The sequence below is a fragment of the Gamsiella multidivaricata genome (assembly GCF_025024155.1).
Source record: "Gamsiella multidivaricata strain RSA 2152 chromosome Unknown BC939scaffold_13, whole genome shotgun sequence".
In the NCBI taxonomy this organism is placed as follows: domain Eukaryota; kingdom Fungi; phylum Mortierellomycota; class Mortierellomycetes; order Mortierellales; family Mortierellaceae; genus Gamsiella; species Gamsiella multidivaricata.
The window spans coordinates 133074-154104 of NW_026251721.1; the positions used below are offsets into that span (position 1 = coordinate 133074).

Sequence of the window (21031 nt, forward strand, 5' to 3'; positions counted from 1 at the left end):
CGTTAGGGATTGTACAAGATGAATGAAATGATATACAGGGGAGAAGAGGGGTGGGGGACACAAGAAAGCCTTATCGCCCGTCCTCACTTTGCCAACGGCTCCATCACCATATATCGCTCCTTTCCTTCTCCATATCCGCAAATGGCATGATGAGATCTGTGGTGGTGCAGAATCAATCTAGAGCGTGCGATAGGGACGTGTCCGGGGTCTCGGATCAGGGTTCATGAAAGAGGAGGAAATGTAATCAGCGATTGCAGTAAATTACAGATTGATGTATTATAAAAGGGTACCTTGCCCTCCAGAGCCTTTGCGCTCTGCACTCTGCATTTAGCTGCTTCTGCTGTACTTGCATCTGCACACGCTCCCATCAAAATATCCATACCATGGTCTATGTATCATAGTAGACTATCTATCATTTCATATCCTGCTACAGCAGTGCTGGCTACAGACTGCATTTTTTTTTCTTTTCTCCTGTGGGAGTAAATCATTTTTCGTATTACCCTCCAGTTTAATTTCCTATCCCGCTTCTCCCCCCTTTACGTTATCCTCACGCGCGTAAATTTCCTGTAGCTTACTCATTATGGCAAGCACACCCAACAACAACTGCACTCAACAAACAGCTACAGTACCCCCCCAGGTACTACCAATCAAGCTCTTTGACACACCAAAGAGCCCTGCACCAGCTCTTTTGTTTCTGCCACCCGTCCCCCTCTACCCTCTGAACATGTTTCTCTTTATAGGGGCTTTTGCCCTTTGTGGCAGAGCAAGCATCGTGCTTTCTTGCATACCGCTCAATGGTTGACGCTCATTGAACATTTTCATTACCATTAAAACACACCCTCCACCGCTCCTGTTTGTCCAGACCATTGCAGCTGCATGCCTCTGCTTTTTATACTATTTATTTTTTGGCCCCTGAAACACGAGCCATGTGTATGTGTGTGTACCCCAGTAATTTAATTAACATGCCCAACCCCACTTTCGCTTTTGCCGCCTCGTAGTCCTCCCCCTTTTTCTTCCCTTTACCTGTCCTCAGTACATCAGCTAGCCAGCTAAAAGAAGCGCGAAGTACCGCTACCGCAACCCATCGAGAATAATGAATCGATCCAGCCACGCGTCCATGCTCCACGCCCATGCCAACGGCTCGCATTATCATGAACAGCAGCGGCAGCACCCGCGCGACTTTGTGGAACAGGCCTCACCCCCCATGTCCTCCCCTGCCTATCAGCGGCCCATGAACCCTCCGCACAGGGAGCATCACCGCAGCAGTATCGGTAGCACAAACAACAGCAATTTTGATAACGATAGCGGCAGCAACAGCCACTACCGATCACATTCGTCCCAGCATCCACAACAGCAGCAGCATCAGCACCATCATCAACAGCAGCACCAATACCAGCACCAACAGCAGCACCAACATCAGCACCAGCACCAGCACCAGGACCAATATCAATACCAAAGCCAAAGCCATGGCATGCGTTCTCAGCCGCAACCGCACCAACAGAATTATTCGCACCAGCCCACATATCACTCTTCCCATACCCATGCCTCACACCATCATCCCTCCTCTCCTCCAGCTCAAGACGAGTACCCTTCAAAGCACTATCAGGCAATCCCAATCATTCAATCTTCAGATCCTTCTTTTACTCAACGCCCACATGCACGCTCCTTTTCCGGCACCCACTCCTCGCATCCTTACTCCCAATACCCAGCCTCCCCATCAATTCCGTCAGGGCTGCAACAACAGCACCAACCACGGTTGCATCACAGCACATCTGCGGGCCACCTGCCCGGGCCTGGACATCGGTCTGCACCCATTGTCGTCAGTTCTGCAACATCAACATCAACATCAAAACAAGGAGCGGCTGCTGGAACCGGTGCTGCCCCCAAGAAGAAGGACCCATATGCAACCGCCTGGCGCACCTATTCAAAAATCGCAGAGGAGCTTAATCTATTGAATCCCGATGGAACCCTGTACCCGATCTCGAAGGAGGCGATCTTGAAATATCTACACCACCAATCCAAGCGGATCAAATCGAGCAACCTGCATTGGTACGTGAACGGGCTCAAGAAACATCAGGAGAACCTGGGATTCGCATGGGATGATGTCCGATATGACGAACAGGTGGTAGCGCTGTTAAAGGAGTTGACCCTGCATCCTGTCACGATTGACAGCAGCGGCGGCGGCAGCGGGGGATCGACGGTGTACCACTCCAGCGTGCACCCGCCCCGGCACTCGATGCCGATCGATACATCCAAGATTGCTAGTCTCTCGATCTCCAGCAACGCACATTCTCAGAGCTATCGAGAGCAGAGTTCCCAGCAGTACCAGCATCAACACCATTCGCATCATGGAGTACAGGACGCTTCATTCGGCGTTGGATCCAAACGACATTTCTCGCAACCCCACCAGTATGAAGCACCTCCTACGCATTCAAGACAACATCATGTGTATACTGAGCGAGTCCAGCCTTCTCCCCCATCACATTCCTCTGGCCGAGTCGCTCCTTTCCACTCGGCACCAATCCAATTGCCATCACAGCATGTCCAGGATGATCGATCATCCCACGATATTCCCCCAACACGTTACAAGAGTCATTCCCATGCCTTGGGGGAAATCTCTCCAGCAGCTTCAACCAGCACAACAAGTTCTCCTATGTCGAGCTCAGAAATTCAAATGGTGCAGCAGTCGCCTCCTTCAAATTCAAACGGATCTCATGTCAAGCGCAAGCGGCATGAGATTGGACATGAAAGGATGAGTAGGTTTGCCGGATGTTTTCAGCTATGAATTGTTTTGCAAAGGATCGGGAGTAGCAGGCATCGCTAAACGCATGGTTTGTACTCATTTCCAATAGCACGTCTAATTTCTCCCACAAGTGCTGAGGGCGAGGAGCTTGATGAGAGTGAGATCAACGCAAGAGTCGCAGAGGATCTAGAGGGTCGCGCTCTTGAGGACATGGACGAAGATCACCGGGAAACGATAGCGCTCAAACGACATGCCTCCACTGGCACCTTAAGGATCCAGGCCCGAGTATCGGCTGTAAGATATCCTAGGCAATTGTAGGCATATTATTCAGGAAGAACGCCAGTGTTTATGATTGCTAATGAATAAGCTGTTTCGGCTCCCCTTTGTCATTGTTTTACACATAGATGACTGCAATGTCCCCAGATAACCATCTTTACCAACGAGAGTACCCTGTCTCGCCACCTTCGCCTGTAGCACGCGAAAACGAAAGCAGCAGCCATTTCCGCTGGGGTAGTTCCGAGGCGGCCGCCCAGCAGAGCCGTCTTTCGCCTCCCTCTGCATCAGTGTCCTCTATCGGTTCAACCTCTCCAGCAAGTCGTAGTACAGTCGGCAGCTCAGTCCTGACAAGTCCTGTCAGCAGCGGCAGCAGCTACCGCCATCGACGTGCCAATGGCGTAGTATCGTCTCCAATATCCTCTGTCACTGCGGGCGGTGCTTCGAGTGTTTTGACCTCCACTACTGCCATCACTGGTACTGCCCTGGGCACTTCATCTACAGCACCTTCGAACAAGACGATGGTGCAGTTCTCGGAGGTGGTCGATTATGCTCAGGAGCTGCAGACTAAATATGGAAACCGGTGCAAGGATCACCCTTGGGGATGCGTTGAGCTGTCGGAGGATTTCCATTTGGAACTCACTATCAAGATGTATATGGACTGGGCTGGCTTAGTGGTAATGTAGTCTGCACTTTTTTTTTTTTTTTTATCAGCATAGGATATGATTACGGGTCTACTTATTAACATTCATTTGTTTATTTAGGCAAGTGGTCGTTTGACAATGGACGAAATACCAGACCTTCCCGACTTCAGGCAGCCTGGTGCTACACATCTCGATCCCTCTTCTTTATCACCGACACCAGGGCCCTCTGCCGTGCTTGGGGGCACACTGAAACGGATGACATCTACGCCGCTCACAACAACATTTGGCTCGTTTTCGCAGCGCCACCAACCATCCCGCATCACATCTCCACCACTCAAAAGCGAGGATCAATCACCCACTGGCAGCCCAGGCCCTATCTCTGGACCTTTTACATTTGGGCACCCCAGCAGCCGAGCGCGTTCACCTTCATCATCCCCAATCTATGGTCAGAGTCCTAGGGAGGGCTATATCAGCGATAGCCTGATGAGTCGTATTGGAAGTCCGCCTCCTCAGCACACAATCCCTTCCCCACCGCCGATGACTGTGACTAAGCAGTCTTCCAGTGGCGCTACCTCTGCCTCCTCAGCAGCAGCAGCGGCGACGGCAGCGACCAACAGAGCGCGCGCGAGAAAGATGGCAAGCAGCCCTAGCTTGGGTCAACATGCGTCGTTCCAGCGATTTGGATTCTCATCGCCACCACTTCCACCCATGCCACCACTTCCTTCATTATCCAAACCAGACCAAAGAGAAAGAGATGGCCGTCTCGCAAGAGGGCCGGAAGCACGCTCTGGCCATGAATCTGGATCGACTATGGCCATGTCTCGTTCGAATGGATCCTATTCGCCACGTTCCGAGGAAATGGAGTTATCGCCGGACGAGGATATGGACACTCGACATGGTCGTTCGAGGGCGAAAATGGTTCCAGAGACGCAGCGGCGTGACAGGGATAGCGAGATGGATATGGAGGGAGAGGACATGTATGACCGTGAGCACCAGGGGTCGCAGCGGCAACACCAGCGCTCAAAGGACCACAATCTATATGGAACCGGAAGCGAGCTGGATAGAGCTCAAGTAGTTCGCGGACGCGGCAATATTGCGAACGAGGGTGAGGACGAGGACGAGAGTGATCCATACCTGATGTCTGCAGACTCTGTACGCCATTCACAGCAACAGCAACAGCAACAGCACGGACTTGGAGGGCGAGAAAGACGTGAGGACAGGGCCCAAACTCGAGACCGAGAGAAGGAGCATGATCGGGTCGAGGAGGTCCGTATGGGCCTCAAGGGTCTGCAGTCGTCGCTGTCGGTCCTGTCAGGCAACTCTTCGGTGAACAAGGACGAACGTGACGGGAACGAGCCATTACAACGTGGACACGAGAAGCCTCACCTCCAGGATGAGGACACTTCCATGATGGAAGCCTAAGAAATAACGCCAATAATTAGAGAATTACGACAATTTACGATTTATGCATGTTGACCAGAGCAAGTCAGCAATGCGCTGTAACGAAACCATGACCATTATAATAAAACGATGAGGATCCCTAGACGGGACATCCTGTCATATGAAGCTTACCTCGCAGTCAGTTGCATGCGCAATTCATGCAGGCTTCCTATTGGGATGAGCAGGCAGATGGGGCTAAAGCACTGCCGATGACTTGAAGGCTCGTCTCGAATGCGAACAGGAAAACCAGCAGGCGGTGCGTCTGGCCGTGACCAAAATACACATGCAGCATACCACAGTAAAACTGCTCGATCATAGGCTCAAAATTGCGACAACTCAATTGAGTTTTTCTGTTGAAACTTTAAAAGAAAAAAAATTGGTCTGTTCGTCCCCTTTTGTTTTAACAGCTCTTTGACAAGAACAAAGACAATCGTCAGCTTTTACTTGTTAGATTAGGCGTACTCGACGCCCCACACTTCGCTTGCTCTGTTTACCGTACCCGCGTCTTGCGTCTTCCGTCTTACATCTATGTGCTGTTCTCTTTTTTTTTTTTGTCCCGCACGCGGACCCTTACCACATCCCAGTAGACAGTGCGTCCCTCGCATATCCTCTCCACTTCCAGCTCGTAAACCCCCACAAACCGAAACAAATCAACAATCGATTCCTTTTTAAAAACTTCTCGGCATGTGTCCAACAAGTATCGGGGGTACTCACCTTGACACTCATATACCGAAATTCGCTATACTCACGAAACCTATTCACGATCTTGTAAACGAACCCTCTCTCGCGGTTTACATGGTCTAATCTCACACACGTATTAGATCCATTCAAAAGTTCGTCAGTAAGTCTGCCTTGAATAATAATAACAACAATAGTAGTAATAAATAAAGTAAAATAGAATAAAATAAAATAGCACGTTTTCGTGTTTTACACCTCCCCATGGCGGGAAAATTATAGGTTACACATGTGGTGTGCTTCAAAAAAAAAAAAAAAAATTGACCAGCGTAACCCTTCCCTCCCCCTCCCCCCGATGATAGAATATTCACCGACCGAAGGTCCACGATGACATTTGCGAACTCGGGTTCCGCGTCAACATGAGCGAATCGTGCCATGCCAAATCGTACCTAGCAAAGATCTAGAGTAATAGCATTGCTTCTTTTTGGATTGAATACTATATTATACACAACTGAAACGCAAGCATGGCAACGAAAGAAAGGTTTTATTACAGTTACATGTACAAGTAAGTCGAAATGAAAGAGAAATAAATACATGCATTGCTTGGGCTAAAATCGTAGAAAGAACGAGCGAACATAAAAAAAAAAAAGGCGGATGAAACTATCAAAAAAACAATATGGACACGAGAATGTAAAGAACATAAATACAAACGAAAGTGCGCGGACGAGTTCCTCGCTTTTTGGGTATTGATACAAAACCATGATGTATAGACAAGAGAGGTTCCGATTGGAAAAGGAATAGAAAAGGCGATGACGGGCAGTGCAAGTGTATAAGAAATGGGTGAATGAAATAGACAGGTGAGAAAGAATGCTTGGTCTGGGTCCTTGTAGCACGGGAGGGGATGCGCCTATGATGAATGAATGTCGTTCGTAAGATCCGCTTGGACCCAAGAACGCGAATGATTCTCGTAGGCCAATCAAGCTTGGATCAAAGGGAAAGAATAATAAACGCGGTGTGCTCATGCTAGCGATCGCAGGTCAACGCCAGAGTCTTCCTTGTCGCCGTTGTTGTACAGCTTCTCATCTCCACGACGATGGCTCGCTGTATGCACTACTGTTGCTGCTGCTGCTGCATCGACAGTTGTAGTGGCACTGGGCGAGGAAGCATAGGACTCGGGCGTGGTAAAGGAGCCACAGGCTTGCACGCGCCTCACCAACTCCGGCAGGGTGATGCGTTTTTTGGGGTTGAGGCAGAACACAGACTTGATGATCCCATTCAGCTCCACAGATATGGGCAAAATGGTCTGCAAAAAGTCGTTGTTGGCCACGTAGGCCGCGAAGGTCTCGTCTCGGGGACAGGCCTGCTTCCATGGATTCCGGCCAAAGACCAGATTAATGAGAATAACACCGAGGCTCCAGACATCGTTGGCTGCGCTATCGTACGACTTGACGGCCTCGATATAACCGCCTTGACATTCTAGATGAGGTCACGGGCAGGGTGGACGGATGATCAACGATAACAAATGCGAGACAGAGTGTTGCCGTTAGTACTAATGTCCCAATGCGCCCAAGTCCATTTTGTTCTTTACAGTATTCGGCTCCATCTATCCCCTATACATTGATGCTATTCATTTTATTCTTTCATGAGACATTATCCACGTCGTACATATGCTCAACCGTAATGGATGTTTGTGTTACCTGGTGACAAGTAAAAGGTCGAACCACAGCCAAAGTCATTAGACGTCTGTTCTACTGTCGCAAGACCAAAGTCTACGAGTTTGACAGATGGGCCGAACATGATGATGTTTTCCGGCTACAATTAAAAATTGAATTCCCAGGGGAAGAGAGGAAAATAAAATAAATAAAGGGAAGACCATGGTCAGTTCATGCCGCAACAAAAATAAAATATAGATAGTGTTCCTCCGCTTTCATTGGCCAATTGCTAACCACAGCGACAGTGAGAGGATTAGATGATAATAGGGCATTTCTTTCTTTACCTTGAGGTCCCGGTGATATACACCTTTTGTATGGCAATGCATAACAGCGCTGGCGATCTGACTGAAGATCAACTTGATAGCGCTGCTGTTGCCAATAAATTCGCCTCGCTCTGTGATGGTGTAGAAAAGGTCACCTTCTGTCCCACAGTCTAGGACCATGTGGAGGCAATTTTCCTCCTCGATAACTTTGTGTAGTGTGGCAATATTGGGGTGGCCAGAGACGGTGGCGTGTAGTTTTGCCTCATGGTTTTGGAACGCACGTTGTCGAGAGTCGAGTCCTGTCTTGTTGAGGCTCTTGACAGCATAGCTTTGCCCAGTTTGAGTGTCAATGGCCCTGTAGACCGAACCATAGGCTCCCAAGCCGAGCATGTCTTGCAGGACTAGCCGACCATTGTCGATGGTCTGTGGCAGCTGAGAGACGGGGGAGGGTTGCAAAGAGGGGCTCATGTGGTCCGTGTGAAAGAGGTACTGTACTGGGTGTGATGGGGGTAACGATTCAGATCCACCGAGCATAGAACTGCTGGAGAGATATGGGTAGGTAAAGACGTTGAAACAAAAGAAGAAAGAAGTAGTGTGGGGGCAAAGGGGTCTTTTTATAATAGGGAAACTAAGGTAAGCTGCGATTCTTACGGCTGGGTTGTGGTCTCTTCCTCCTTTTTTGCTTTCAGGGACGCTCAAGTCTACTGGGCGTGACTAAGAATGAGCGCTGGGTGCGTAGGGAAGAGTTCTGTGAATCAAGAAAAGAAAAAAAAAAAGAGAAGGGGGAAGGACTTGTGGAAAGTATATATACCAAAGATCAGGAATAACGGCCGTGGACGAGAGAGAGTCGCTGGTGCTTACTATTCTTACGAGACAACGGGTGGTGGGTGATGATGCGGATGTGTTTGTTGTGGGAGTGTAGACTAGGCGTTCTAGTGTATGTAGGTGAAAAAATGCAGGTTTATGCTTGTGTCCAATACTGCGTGCGCTCCTGACCTTTTTATCTGCAGGATGGTCGAACAAAGAACGAGAGTGTCTATTGCCTTTCGTTTGCTTTTTTGGTTTTTGCCGATGTTGCTTGCTCCCGCGGTCGAGTGCTACAGCTGGTCTCTTTGTCGTGATCGCGTTTTGAGTGTTTGTCTGTGTGCAAATCGTCTTACGCTTGTGTAATGTATTGTCGCTGGTAGATTGCCGCTACGGCTCGCTCGTTCTTGGCTGGTTCTCTCGGGCGGTACGATAGTGAAGCTATATTTTGTTGGAGTCGAATGGGAGGAACCACTAAACAGAGCTGAAGATGTAGGCAGATGTTAAACAATCAGGACAATGCCTCGATCGTGGGATTGAATTCGATCAGGGTAACCAGTCATGTTGATCTAGGCAAAAATGTATTTCTCCTCGCGTTGGATACTTAATCCACACCGTGGAATGATAATCAAGGGGGACCCAAGAGCGCACCGAACCCCCCTCTCCCACCGTAGAAGTCGAAGTGTTTCCAAGTCCATCTCTTCCACCTCTCTTCTCTTATTCTTGCAGTCATTTTGATAAGCACTGGTGCAATTTTAATGCTAGGGGCCCAAACTAGAGGACTGGAATGTGCCAGGGTCGATGGTGAGGTCCAAGCATTTGTGGCTGACAGCAGTATAAGACCAAAATCGCCCTCCTTTCACAATGCGAGAAAAGTATTATGCATCGTTTCCCGTGTACTGTACTGTACCACTGATGGAGAGAGGCGGATTGTAACATATGAAACGTAAATGCGTAGAGCAAATACCCAGTTGAGTATAGTAAAGAAACAAAGAGGCCGTAGTTGGCGCAAACACAGGGGGTTCACGGATATCGGGTGCCTGCACAAAGATCGCACAGAGAGCAATGTAGCAATGTTAAGTCTATGCGCAGAGAAAAGAACGGGCGGGGGTTTCGAGGGAATGAAGAGAATCTCGGCGAGAATTGAACATAGACACGGATGCGTACTCAGTGAATATGAGGGAGGGAAGTCCTGAAGGCTCAGTCTCTCTAACTATCAACCCCAAACTATGGTCAGTTCAGGATCGCCTCAGAATTCTCCGCAGAAAAGTGCAGACCATGTCCATGCCCCACTCTTCTAGCCTGCACTTCACCCAAACGGTGTGGTTTGATGCAAGTGTTTACCCAAAAATGCCAGAGCTCGGGAAGCGGCTTTATACTCGTTGACAGAGGATCAAAAGGCTCGCGTTTGTGTTGTTCGTTCTGAGAGGCAAAATTCATTTCCACAAATGGGCGCACGGGGGCATGGTCGAGACAAGTGATGAAGTAGAAAAGTATAGGGGCGGAAATAATTTTTGTTGTATGAAATATATCAACCGCACAAAATGCATCTGGAAGAACACGGAAAGTGGGGAACAGAAAGGGGGAGGGGGAGATTCACAGAAACCATTACGTTGGGTCGGAGCAAACGGATAGAACAATAGAGGTGCACGTTGTGATAAGTTCTGCCTTTTTTTTTTTTTTTTTTTTTTTTTTTTTTTCTATAGATGCTACGTGATAGATCATGGACGGCATTTCCACAAACCCATATTTCCTCCACCCCATCTACCACCCTTCATAATACAAGAAAACGAACGCAAACAGAGAAGCAATGATCACCTTGCGTACATAGAAGACAGATGTCCTGCTGTTGATTGGAATAATGCGAGATGTGGCGGAAAGACTTAGATCCGACTATGTGAGTGCGAGATTATGTGGGCGTATGTGTTTATGTGTGTTTGTGTATATGTTTGTATGTGTGTGTATGTCACTGAAGCGAGAGGCGATACGTAGTTGGATGGGAGGTGCTAGACAACTCAAGGTAAGGAAGGGATACACGAGCAGCGAGGGTAGGTAGGTAGGCTTGAGAAACACGTACGGTCAATGTCGTCTTGTGAAGAACAAAGCAAAGTGAAGAGGGTCCAAGAAGTGGCCGTCGTGTTCTTTTTATATGTACATTGAGAACATATCCCTAAAGGAAGAAATATCAGGAGAGATAGCGTTGTTTTTCAGGTCCTGAGATTGAGGGCAAGGTGCGAGGACACATAGACATGGCGTGTTGTTTGCTGAACATACACATACACATATACTACTATAGAAAAGAATAATATAGAGACTGAACTGAATACTCTGAGAATTAGATGGGTGTAGCCTGTGCGTGTGTGCCCGCGAAAAGGATAGAATGAGAAAGATTGCACGACTAGGCCCATGAATAGTTTTCGTAATTCAGTAATAATTGTAATAAAAAACAGAAACTTTGTACACCCCCCCCCCCCCCCCCCCTTGCTTCTTTATTTTCCTAGTACAGACTGTCAGCTCGATAGAAAATGAGGGATGCGCGCAGCGTCAAAGAAATAACTCGAGAGAGTCAGCCTCGGTTCTAAAATAAACGCTTCCTCCGCTTCAGACGTCATTTTGCTCGCAACTCTTGGTCAACGGCGGTTGCCAGGAGAGCTAGAATGACATCTCATGGTCACGAAGTACGTCAGTCTCCGGTGGGATCATAAAGGATTTTGATCCCATGCTGATAGATTTAACCACAACCGTTCAACGTTGTGTTTGAAAAATACACTCCTTTTGAAAATAGCGCGCGTATAGAGGTATCAAGGGCCAGACCGAGTACAGATTGACATGGAGAGTTGGCGGAATCCGCACTGCTTATAAAATGCTATACTCAGAAAATTCAGAATCTTCGTCATTGTCCGTGTCAACCAAATCGATACCTGTGTTAGATCCATTTGAGGAAATGGGCTGAAGAGTATCAGTGAGAAAGAGATATGAGGCCGTGCCTCCGCCTCCGCCTCCGGAGAGTATATGAATATTCCTTTGATGACTTATTGGGTTTAACATACACTTGAAGGAACGTATTTATGATACCAACGGGCATTGACTCTGGTGAATATACGACATGGATATCTTGTGCAAAGAGGTAGCGAACCAGCGACTGTTTGCTACATCTAATGGACAGTGATATATATTACGGTCTTCATTCTATCGTGCGGACCAAAAGACCCGATAGTGTTCTGCAGATTACAATGCAGTAATAGTTTACAGGCACAGAAAAAGGGATCCTTGGACTCTTGGGGCCTGTGCGCTTGGAAATGAATAGTAAAGAGAAAGTTGCAGCACAAAAATATATTAAATCAAAGTGAATAGTGCCCTGTTTTGGTGGGCCATCCTTAATACATGAATAATGAGGGTAGGGATGAGAATTATAGTGTTCAGGGTTAGGGGACATGGTTCGTACATGAATCGAATTGAATCGAATTGAAAGCCTGCAGAGGACGCTCTATCTCCTATCGATAGTAGTCTAGGAACAAATGTGCTAGAGCACATACCTTCGACATCAGATCCAATTAAAGGGAAGATTCGAAACCTCCTAGAGATGTAGCGGTATATTGATTAGCAATTATTAGCCTGAGCAAGCATGAACAGCCTGGCAAAAGCAGGCGCGGAAGATTAAAGAGAAGACAGATAGACCTTCTCGGGGTTGGTTTGCGGCAGGTCAGACATGCACAAAAAAGTGTATTGCCCAAATGCATCAGCAAGTTGGCTGTCGAACATGAAAATCGTAAAAGAATATTTGGGCGGCGAGGTGAGGCCGAAGAGCGATTCGAGTCTCGCTCGCATGAGACAAAGAAAACCATTTTCTGTTGTCTCCTCAACGAACCAATTACAATCGAGCGTATTTCTAGGACTGTACCCTGGGAATAACTGCAACATATTTACGTACATACCTTACATGTTTAGCGTGCCACCATGCGCGCGGCGAGCTTGACCACTTTGAATACAGCAGGGCTGTCTTTGTGCTGGAATTTACATCGTCCATCGATCTCCTTATCATCATTTTTGACAATTCTTTTCGACAGGCTGCCAGCCTCCGAGCGATTCGATCTGTCCCTGAAGAAAGAGCATGCAGACATCCACTCTTTTTTTTTTTAAGCTTTGATAATCACACTAAAGAAATGATATCGCCTTCCCAAGTCTCTAGCCTACAGCTTCCTTTTCCCTCTCTATAGATCACGCACGCGTTCGACAGAAATTGACAAAAAAGAAGGGGAGAGGGAGGGAGGGAAGGGAGGGAAGGGAGGGAAGGGAGGGAAGGGAGGGAAGGGGGAACAGGAGAGCATAAAAAGATCCCCTTCCCGACTATTAAATTCAAATTTTCAACCGTTGCGAACCACATAATAGAAAATTCGCGCTTGTACACATTATTGCTTCTCTTCTGGTCCACAATACACAAGCGCCCATCGACCTCCGTTCTAGCTCGGCGAGGCGGACAAACCTGCTAGAGATCAGGAATCACCGGTTCAGACTCGCCACGTTTTCAAAGGAAAGATGATCCTACAACGGCCACAGGAGCAGATGGATCTTCGTCGTTCATCGTAAATTCACTGCGTCGATCGTTCATGGAAATAATGTTCGTTAAACTACATGCGCCGCAATAACATTAATAAATAACAGGACGTGCGCCCACACATCGGGAGCGCGGACTCGAAATCCATTTCTAACATATTATTGTGGAGGAGACTTGCAGGCGTCTAAGTAGCCGCTTCTCCTACTAACTCTCAGACAACCATATCAAAATACTCAAGTTGGTATATAAGAATATATTTTAAAATGACGAAACCCAATGCTTCGGGAATCAGGGGTTTCTCGTAATATAGATAAGGGTTAGTTCAAGAAAGAGTCGAGTGGACCGGGAGAGGGAGCTACTCAGAGCAATGAATGATATCCACATTGCTCCTACAAGGCTTGGGTGCCCAACGTACACTAAGGGCCGATGCGGCACGACAGATCAAATAATGCAGAAAGGGACGGTATCAAAACTAGGTTGGTCTTTGTCGTAATGCCCCTCGTTCTAGAAAGACTTTGCATAATCGACATTATGTCAAGACGAAACAAAGAGCGGTGGGAATGAATGTTTTCCTTCTCACCCTGAATTTGCATGCATCGCTATCCAGTCTTCATGGGGATTGGCAATATGTAGATATGTCTTTTTTCATGTGCGGCGACCGTACTCATACTTATCGAAGTATCTATGATCTTTCTCTGTGTTTAACCCCTGCATGGCCCATCTTCAACAAGGTCGTGCCTTGTGCCAGAATACCATATTGTTCGGAGAAGCTGGTTTGTGGTAACAACTCTCTCCGGGCCTCATGCCTCTGCACGATCAACCGCTCCTCTCACAGACTTCATTGCGGGTCTTTACTAGGTTAGTCCGAATGGCGTGCATCGAAGAAAAACAACGCTGTTTTTTCATGGCTGAAGCCCCAGCCTAGAGATTCCATTGTACAGCACCACAAGGTCCCCACTTCTTGCAAAAACTGCAACGTATTGGCCCAGGCAGAGAACTACTACAAGGTTGCTTCAGGTAAGATAAGTGCGCTTGAAGAGCTAACATGGTATCCCCTTGCTTATCCAAACAAACCACACTGATTATCATCCACAATGAGACAAAAAGTCAAGGCTTCCTTCCTTCCTTTGCAACTAGGATGCAATCCGTCAATCGGAATGGCGAAAATTGGCAAACGCGAAAAAAATGCAACATTTGAACGCACTAGTCGTCTACCTTCCTACATCTTTCGGTTCCTCACCCTCCTATCGCTCCCTGAACTTGACCCTCTCCTTTACTATACATTCCCTTTCGTTCATAGTCCTTGCCCATATAATCTATATAAAAAGCTTTTAAGCAGCCATTTAAAAGAGCCTGGATAAAAAAAGGTGCAAAAAAAAAATGGCTAAACATCCTAGGGGGATTTAACCGTTCCTTTAACGCGTCGCACTATTCATTTTTGTTACTATTTTATTGTAAATCTCCCATCTTTCTTTTCAAGGGACAAGCAGAGTACCTTTGATGTCAATCCGCCCTTTCTAGATTTTGCATTTGCGCGGTTTTGTAGAGGTACGTTAATGCGCTTCTAGATTACACCCCCCAGTAAATAACGCTAGTATAATATACCGTAAAATGCAATGGTATGGTGAACAAACTGATATCTGGTTGAACAGGGATGCAATGAAGTTGAGGAGAGATGAATATGGGGGATGGAAAGGTGTAGTGAATATGTGGGATGTATTCCCCACGGATGGCTTCATTCCTACGCAATGCCTGTTGCGCCACATGCCTTTCTCATCTTGAGTACAGTTCAAAGTCTAGAATCGGTAGTGGCGTAGGTACTATTCACCTCGCGAAGTGGGAGGCATCAAAAATATTTTGACGCGACGCGTCGTCCAAAGTCGCGTGCAACAATGCGTCACCAATTTTGTAAGTTGAAGAGCATCAACTTTAAAAACGAGTATGAATGAACTTGATTTTATGCATGGTCATATGCGCCTCCAATAACGCTATCTATGGGACAATCTCCTTAATAGTTGTCAGAGATCTTGGGCAGCTCAAGTTCCCATCCGATGATGGGTCCTAGCGTGGGAAGAGCCTTGGCGACAGACTCGACATCCTTGTCTCCACGGCCAGAAACGGTGACAAGAACATCCTTGCCGGGACCCAACTCCTTGGCAGTCTCAATTGCAGCGTAGAGGGCATGTGAAGACTCGAGTGCAGGAATGATACCTTCCGTCTGGCAAAGGTCACGGAATCCCATCAAGCACTGAGCATTGTCTACAGGAATGTACTTGGCTCTGCCAGAGTCCTTCAACCACGCGTGTTCAGGTCCAACACCGGGATAGTCCAGGCCGGCGGAAATCGAGTGGGTTTCCTTAATCTGGCCAGTCCTATCGTCCTGCAACAAATAAGTCCTCGTTCCGTGGAAGACACCAATTGTTCCGGTAGCCAACGTGGCAGAATGCTCCTCAGTGTGAGTACCAGCACCACCAGCCTCCGCTCCAATCATTTGGACAGACTTGTCATTGATGAAGGGGTAGAACAAACCAATGGCATTGCTTCCTCCTCCGACACAGGCGACAACGGCGTCAGGAAGACGGCCGGCCTGCTCCAGCATCTGTTCCCTTGCCTCGGTACCAATTACAGACTGGAAGTCGCGGACAATGGTGGGGAAGGGGTGGGGTCCAATGGCGGATCCGACCAAGTAATGGGTGGTAGTGACGTTAGCAACCCAATCTCTCATGGCCTCGTTAATAGCATCCTTGAGGGTCTTGGCGCCGGAATGGACAGTGACGACCTTGGCGCCCAGGATGCGCATTCTGAAAACGTTCAAAGCCTGACGTCTCACATCATCAGCACCCATGTAGACAATGCACTCCAATCCAAACTTGGCGCAAACAGTTGCGGTGGCGACTCCGTGCTGGCCAGCACCGGTCTCAGCAATGATTCTCTTCTTTCCAAGTCTCTTAGCAAGCAAGATTTGACCGATGGCGTTGTTGATTTTATGTGATCCAGTGTGGTTCAAATCCTCGCGCTTCAACCAAATTCTTGCTCCACCAACCTTCTCAGTTAAGCGGTCGGCAAAGGTCAAAGCCGAGGGTCTACCGATGTACTGGTAGTGCGACTTGTACTCCTCCCAGAAGGAGGGGTCCTTCCTAGCCCCGACATAGGCTGCCTCTAGCTCACTCAAGCAGTCAACCAGGGCCTCTGGTACGTACTGTCCACCGAATTCTCCGAAGCGAGGGTCGATTAAGTGAACATGCTAAACAGTCGGAAATAATGGGTGTTCTATGTTAGCGCTTGGTTTGATCTTAAAGGAAGTCGCGCAGCAAGGACGTGTCATGCGTCTTACACTAGGGGTAGGAGGGATACGGTCGTCTGGATGAGTGATGTTATAGTCTAGTGGGCCCCCGCAAAAGAAAATAAAAAAAATTAATGTCCACATAATTAGTACTGTTTCCCCAACTTTCATACAGAATATACACGATCATTACCAGGGGCGCCAGTGCGGTCGCTAACATCCTTCGCGTAATTGTAGGCAGCTTCACCACGGGTTCCAGGGGCTACAAAAACGATCAGCTTGTAAGCAAAACGATCTTTCGGAAAACAAAAAACCATGTAATTTATTAGTAATTCCTTTGAACTCACCGGAATTGCGAAGAACTGTGATGATGCTGCTTCCAATGACAACACCATCGGCGTGAGCACCAACAGCCTGGAATTGTTCGCGGTTCGAGACACCAAAACCGACAGCCAGAGGCAGATCAGTGTAGCGGCGGATTCGAGAGACGAGGTTAGGAAGTTCAACATTCACTGTGCTCGAAGCGCCAGTGACACCGAGCTTGGAAACAACATAGATGAAGCTGTCCGCAACCCGGGCCAAGTGACCAATACGGTTGTCGGATGTGGAGGGGGCAACCAAGGGAACATAAGAGAGACTGTTGACAGATATACCAATCAGTGCACATTCGAGATCTTCTTTGCCATCAAAATTCAGAAGTTCATGCGTGATAGATATACATACCCATGTTGAGTGCAGTATCCGCGGAAGACAGCGCTCTCCTCTGGGGGCAGCTCGACGACAATGAAACCGTTAACACCAGCCTCCTTGCAGTCCTGAACAATCTTCTCCTCGCCATAGCAGCGGAGGGGGTTGTAGTATCCCATAAAGATGACTGGGGCCTTAAGACCCTTGGCTCTGGCTTCCCTGACCATGTTCAAGCACATTGGGATATCGACATTATGTTGAAGAGCAACCTAAAGGAATACACGATGGAGTTCGACAGGCGGGAATAATCAGATGGTTAATGGAAATGTAGATCTTGGTCCAATAATGATCTCCTGTCATTGTTCTGAAGACCATGTCGTTCGAGTTCAATCACATACATGGCTGGACTCCTGAATAGTAGGACCATCAGCCAACGGATCAGTGAATGGCACTCCGAGCTCGATAATGTCGGCACCGCCCTTCTCTAGCGAGAGCATGATTTCGACAGTGTCGCCGGGCTCTGGGTATCCGGCGGTGACGAACGCCACGAAGGCAGGGCGCTCTAGAATGAAAAGAAGAGTGGTTAGGATCAAGTATTTAGAAGGCAGTGGCTGCAGAAAAAGTTTATTTGAATGTTGTTTGTTGCATCGGTTGGGAAGTCGTTCACTGCTGGGTCTAGGAGCTTACTCTGCGCTTTGCAATCGTTGAAGACTTGACGGAGATGAGCAGCCATTGTGATGCGTGTGTATGAGAGCGGAGGGTGATGGTGGCGGGAAAGGAAAGGAAAGAGGGTGTGAATGTGTGGAGAGGGAAGGGGAGGTCACTAATTTATATAAAGATAAAAACAATTGACTCACAACCTGCATTTTACAATCAGGCTCCAGGCAGTCCGCCGCACTATTGACACAGTAGCCTCCATTTATTCTCTGCAGACTGATATAGATCGCCGCACTTTTTATTTCTTTTTCTCTCGCGCACACGTTCTCCCCCATGTCACTATTAGTCCTCAGCTCCACTTCCTCAAAACCGCTGTGCTCACCAGGGAAATTAGATGACTCACTACCACAACACTGTTCTCTTGTATGGGTGTTGTATGCATCCCGCATTTGCAGTGCGGTTTGGAGGTAGCCATCCTGCTCCCAAAATGACCATTTATGACAATCCAAGTACAAAATGAATTTATTTAAATGCTAGATCACGTACACTACAAAGAACACCATACAGCTTGACATCATGATATTCTAGAGAACGTTCGCAAATTGACAAAAAAAGCGGTCGTCATCTTCGCTGCTCATAGGATAGGGCGTCCGAGGCAAGTAGCTAGTCTTGCTGTCAGGCTTTTCTATTTCGGCTAGAATCAAACATCAAAGGCATGGAATTCGCGTTAAAAAAAAGTCTTTACAGAACACCTAACGCGAAGAGTGTATGAAATGGACCAATGCCATATAAAATACGCGTAGACACTTACATAGCGGGAACTGGACGCTAAATGGTCCGGCTGGCAGTTCAAGAAGGTGAGGCGTGGTTGGATTTGTGACTTTTACAATAGTATCCTCGTGGAGGGGAGGCAGGGTCGCAGAGTTTTGGTAATGGTGGCTGAGTGATTTGGACTTTAGGCACGATGGAGGTAGAGCATGCGGGGCGAAGGGTCTCCGCTCGGAGGATAATTTGGCGGTCCTGGCAGGTCTGAAATATCCAGTGACTGGGGCACGAGCTGTGCTTGAGAACGGGATAGGCGATGTGAATGAAGACGAGGGTGCGGGACGCTCGTTGTCTTGTCTAATGGACGTTACCATGATAACTGTGAAGATGATTATGAAATTGAAAAGAGTGAACCCGGCCGTTGGCATGATGTTAGTTATGGGCTGAGCTGTTCACGCATGTTTCCTAGAATGCATTGGGTCGAAGCACAGTCTGGATCCTTACATGAGATTGGGTATTGTATGTGGTTTTAGTACGGAGAGGACCGAGTTTCGACAAGGAGCGAAGGAGCTGAAATTCAATGGGAGAAGAAAAGGTAGTTGAGATTGATTTAAGAGAAGTGAAGGACGAGGATGGTTTTATAGAGTTTTTAATTCTCTCGACGCTCAGGCTCCATAGTGGGCTGAATGACACCGGACAGAAGCAAAGGCAAAACGATGATCGCCATTGTTGATGTTCCTGCAGTGTGGTTTATGCTTTTATGATGTCATGGCAGGCCAAGACACCCACAACAAACCGTAAACGTTAAATATTATTAAAGCGTCCGAGGTTGGCAGGGTGCTCACTTGCCTTCTTGCTCGTGCCGTAGACCCCCAGCTGATGAGGTCTCCTGAACCGCCACCGTGGCTCGAATCGCAACTGATAGATGGAGCTACCTTAAACCTCGCGCAGCAGGGCTTCCAGATGGCGATTGTGGTACTCCAGGAGCAAGAGGGTCCATGTCGAGTCAGGCTCGGGAACTGAGGCTGGCAAAGGAGAACACCGCACAGATAGCCATCTCGGTCATTCTTTTTCAGAACCATCCCAGCCAATTAGAGATCAGCCGTCGCTTCTGCTACCGCACACGCTCACTCAAATCCGATTCTTCCTCTCTTTTTGCTTCCACTTCTGCTTTTTTGCTTTTACTTCTTATCTTCACTCACCTGCCTGTATATTCCACCAATGACGATCTCTACTCTCCGCCCAAAGCAGCTCGCCCGTGCGGCTCGTCCTCTGGCTGCTCTCTCCAGAACATCCACCCTCCTCGCCTCCCCTGCCGTTCAGGTCACCCGTCGTCAGCTGTCCATCAACGCTGCCCCTGCCATCACTGTCACCTCACAACGCTTCTGGTATACGACGATTACCATGTTGACTTCCTGTGACGTCTGAAGAGGGAGGGAGGGGAGGGAAGAGGGATCACTCAGGCAAATTGCCTCTGCTCCCAATTGCTACAAAGCGACTGATCCAACGCGTCATCATCTTCTCTACACATGTCTCACCTTTATCTTTACAGCTCTCCCTACCGCGGCCAGGTCCGTTCCTATGGTACGTTGCTCGAGAGGAAGCTGATCGGCAATCACTTGACATTTGCGAATCCGGAAAAAGTGACCAGGGCTTCAACGCTCAGTGCAGGTTCTCACAACAGGATTATTTAACCATGACGCCCATTATCTTCATACTTTTATTTCATTATATTGCTCTCACTAGCCGACTACGTAGTCAAGGTCCCTCACATGGCCGAATCGATCTCGGAGGGTTCCTTGAAGCAGTGGAACAAGAGTACGTCAACTGCCACATGCACCATTTGTTTATTTCTTTCCCGGATATGGGAGTCGTGATCAGTTATGGGCAATGGAATCGAAGCATCAGGACCAAGGCACCCTTTTTACGTGGGTTCAAGGTAGACATGGACTGTAGTGTTGAGAAACGGAACCTGCGCTTCCCCTCAGCCTGACTCACTTACTCGCGCAGTCATGGATGCAATTGCACAGGACGAATGAATCAAGAGCCGAATCACAGGGCTGTTTCGTCGAAAAATCAATCATATTGATACGCCACTATCTTTACATCCATCTTCTATTTTTTCTTATTAGAGGTCGGGGACTTTGTCAACGTGGACGAGGAGGTTGCCAGCATCGAGACTGACAAGGTAATAACGCCCGAGTCTTGACAGAATGTCATTAGGACACTCCCGCCGGGATATCGGGATAGCAATCTTGCAGGACACAAATGTCGGCCATTCGAATGATATGGTTCGATCAGCAATGAATCCTTTAGCCATTCCTGTATCATCAGCTGGTCTACAATACAAAGTCATGGAAGAGACAGAAAAGTCAGCACTCCAGCGGAACGACTACCCGGATCAAGGAGCAATTAAAGATTAAAGGTAGTTGTCGTACGTCTGGAGAGACAACTCAGCATCACTCGACTGGAGTCAAAAAAAAAAAAAAAAAAAAAAAAAAAAAGAAAAAGAAAAAAGAGGACACGACAA

The 21031-nt window shown here is 47.9% G+C and overlaps 6 protein-coding genes across 6 annotated transcripts; 2 read left to right on the forward strand and 4 right to left on the reverse strand.

Annotated features, from left to right (window-relative positions):
• Positions 1–1093: 1093 nt before the first annotated feature.
• Positions 1094–5082, forward strand: BC939DRAFT_474588 (uncharacterized protein; the record flags this gene model as incomplete). The annotated part of the gene is made up of 4 exons (XM_051558431.1): positions 1094–2756; positions 2853–3037; positions 3148–3693; positions 3781–5082. 4 exons carry the CDS (start codon positions 1094–1096, stop codon positions 5080–5082), a joined length of 3696 nt encoding a protein of 1231 aa, XP_051415085.1.
• Positions 5083–6793: 1711 nt separating this feature from the next.
• On the reverse strand, positions 6794–8218 carry BC939DRAFT_394031 (kinase-like domain-containing protein; the record flags this gene model as incomplete). The annotated part of the gene is made up of 3 exons (XM_051552123.1): positions 6794–7251; positions 7473–7587; positions 7772–8218. The coding sequence occupies 3 exons, from the start codon at positions 8216–8218 to the stop codon at positions 6794–6796; spliced, it is 1020 nt and encodes a 339-aa protein (XP_051415086.1).
• Positions 8219–8367: 149 nt separating this feature from the next.
• BC939DRAFT_48979 (uncharacterized protein) lies at positions 8368–10653 on the reverse strand. The gene is made up of 5 exons (XM_051559427.1): positions 10382–10653; positions 9465–9594; positions 8911–9038; positions 8612–8682; positions 8368–8498 (listed from the first exon to the last, which is right to left on the reverse strand). Coding segments are annotated over exons 1-5 (378 nt in total). The 5' UTR covers positions 10384–10653; the 3' UTR covers positions 8368–8451.
• Positions 10654–15059: 4406 nt separating this feature from the next.
• BC939DRAFT_490669 (tryptophan synthase beta subunit-like PLP-dependent enzyme) lies at positions 15060–17998 on the reverse strand. Its single transcript, XM_051559458.1, has 7 exons — positions 17767–17998; positions 17478–17641; positions 17116–17348; positions 16740–17029; positions 16586–16654; positions 16444–16490; positions 15060–16353 (listed from the first exon to the last, which is right to left on the reverse strand). Exons 1-7 carry the CDS (start codon positions 17810–17812, stop codon positions 15118–15120), a joined length of 2085 nt encoding a protein of 694 aa, XP_051415088.1. The 5' UTR covers positions 17813–17998; the 3' UTR covers positions 15060–15117.
• Positions 17999–18320: 322 nt separating this feature from the next.
• On the reverse strand, positions 18321–18929 carry BC939DRAFT_474591 (uncharacterized protein; the record flags this gene model as incomplete). Its single annotated transcript, XM_051558432.1, has 2 exons — positions 18321–18430; positions 18548–18929. 2 exons carry the CDS (start codon positions 18927–18929, stop codon positions 18321–18323), a joined length of 492 nt encoding a protein of 163 aa, XP_051415089.1.
• Positions 18930–19244: 315 nt separating this feature from the next.
• BC939DRAFT_49254 (uncharacterized protein) lies at positions 19245–20899 on the forward strand. Its single transcript, XM_051559528.1, has 4 exons — positions 19245–19889; positions 20054–20085; positions 20248–20319; positions 20634–20899. Exons 1-4 carry the CDS (start codon positions 19500–19502, stop codon positions 20683–20685), a joined length of 546 nt encoding a protein of 181 aa, XP_051415090.1. The 5' UTR covers positions 19245–19499; the 3' UTR covers positions 20686–20899.
• Positions 20900–21031: the final 132 nt, after the last annotated feature.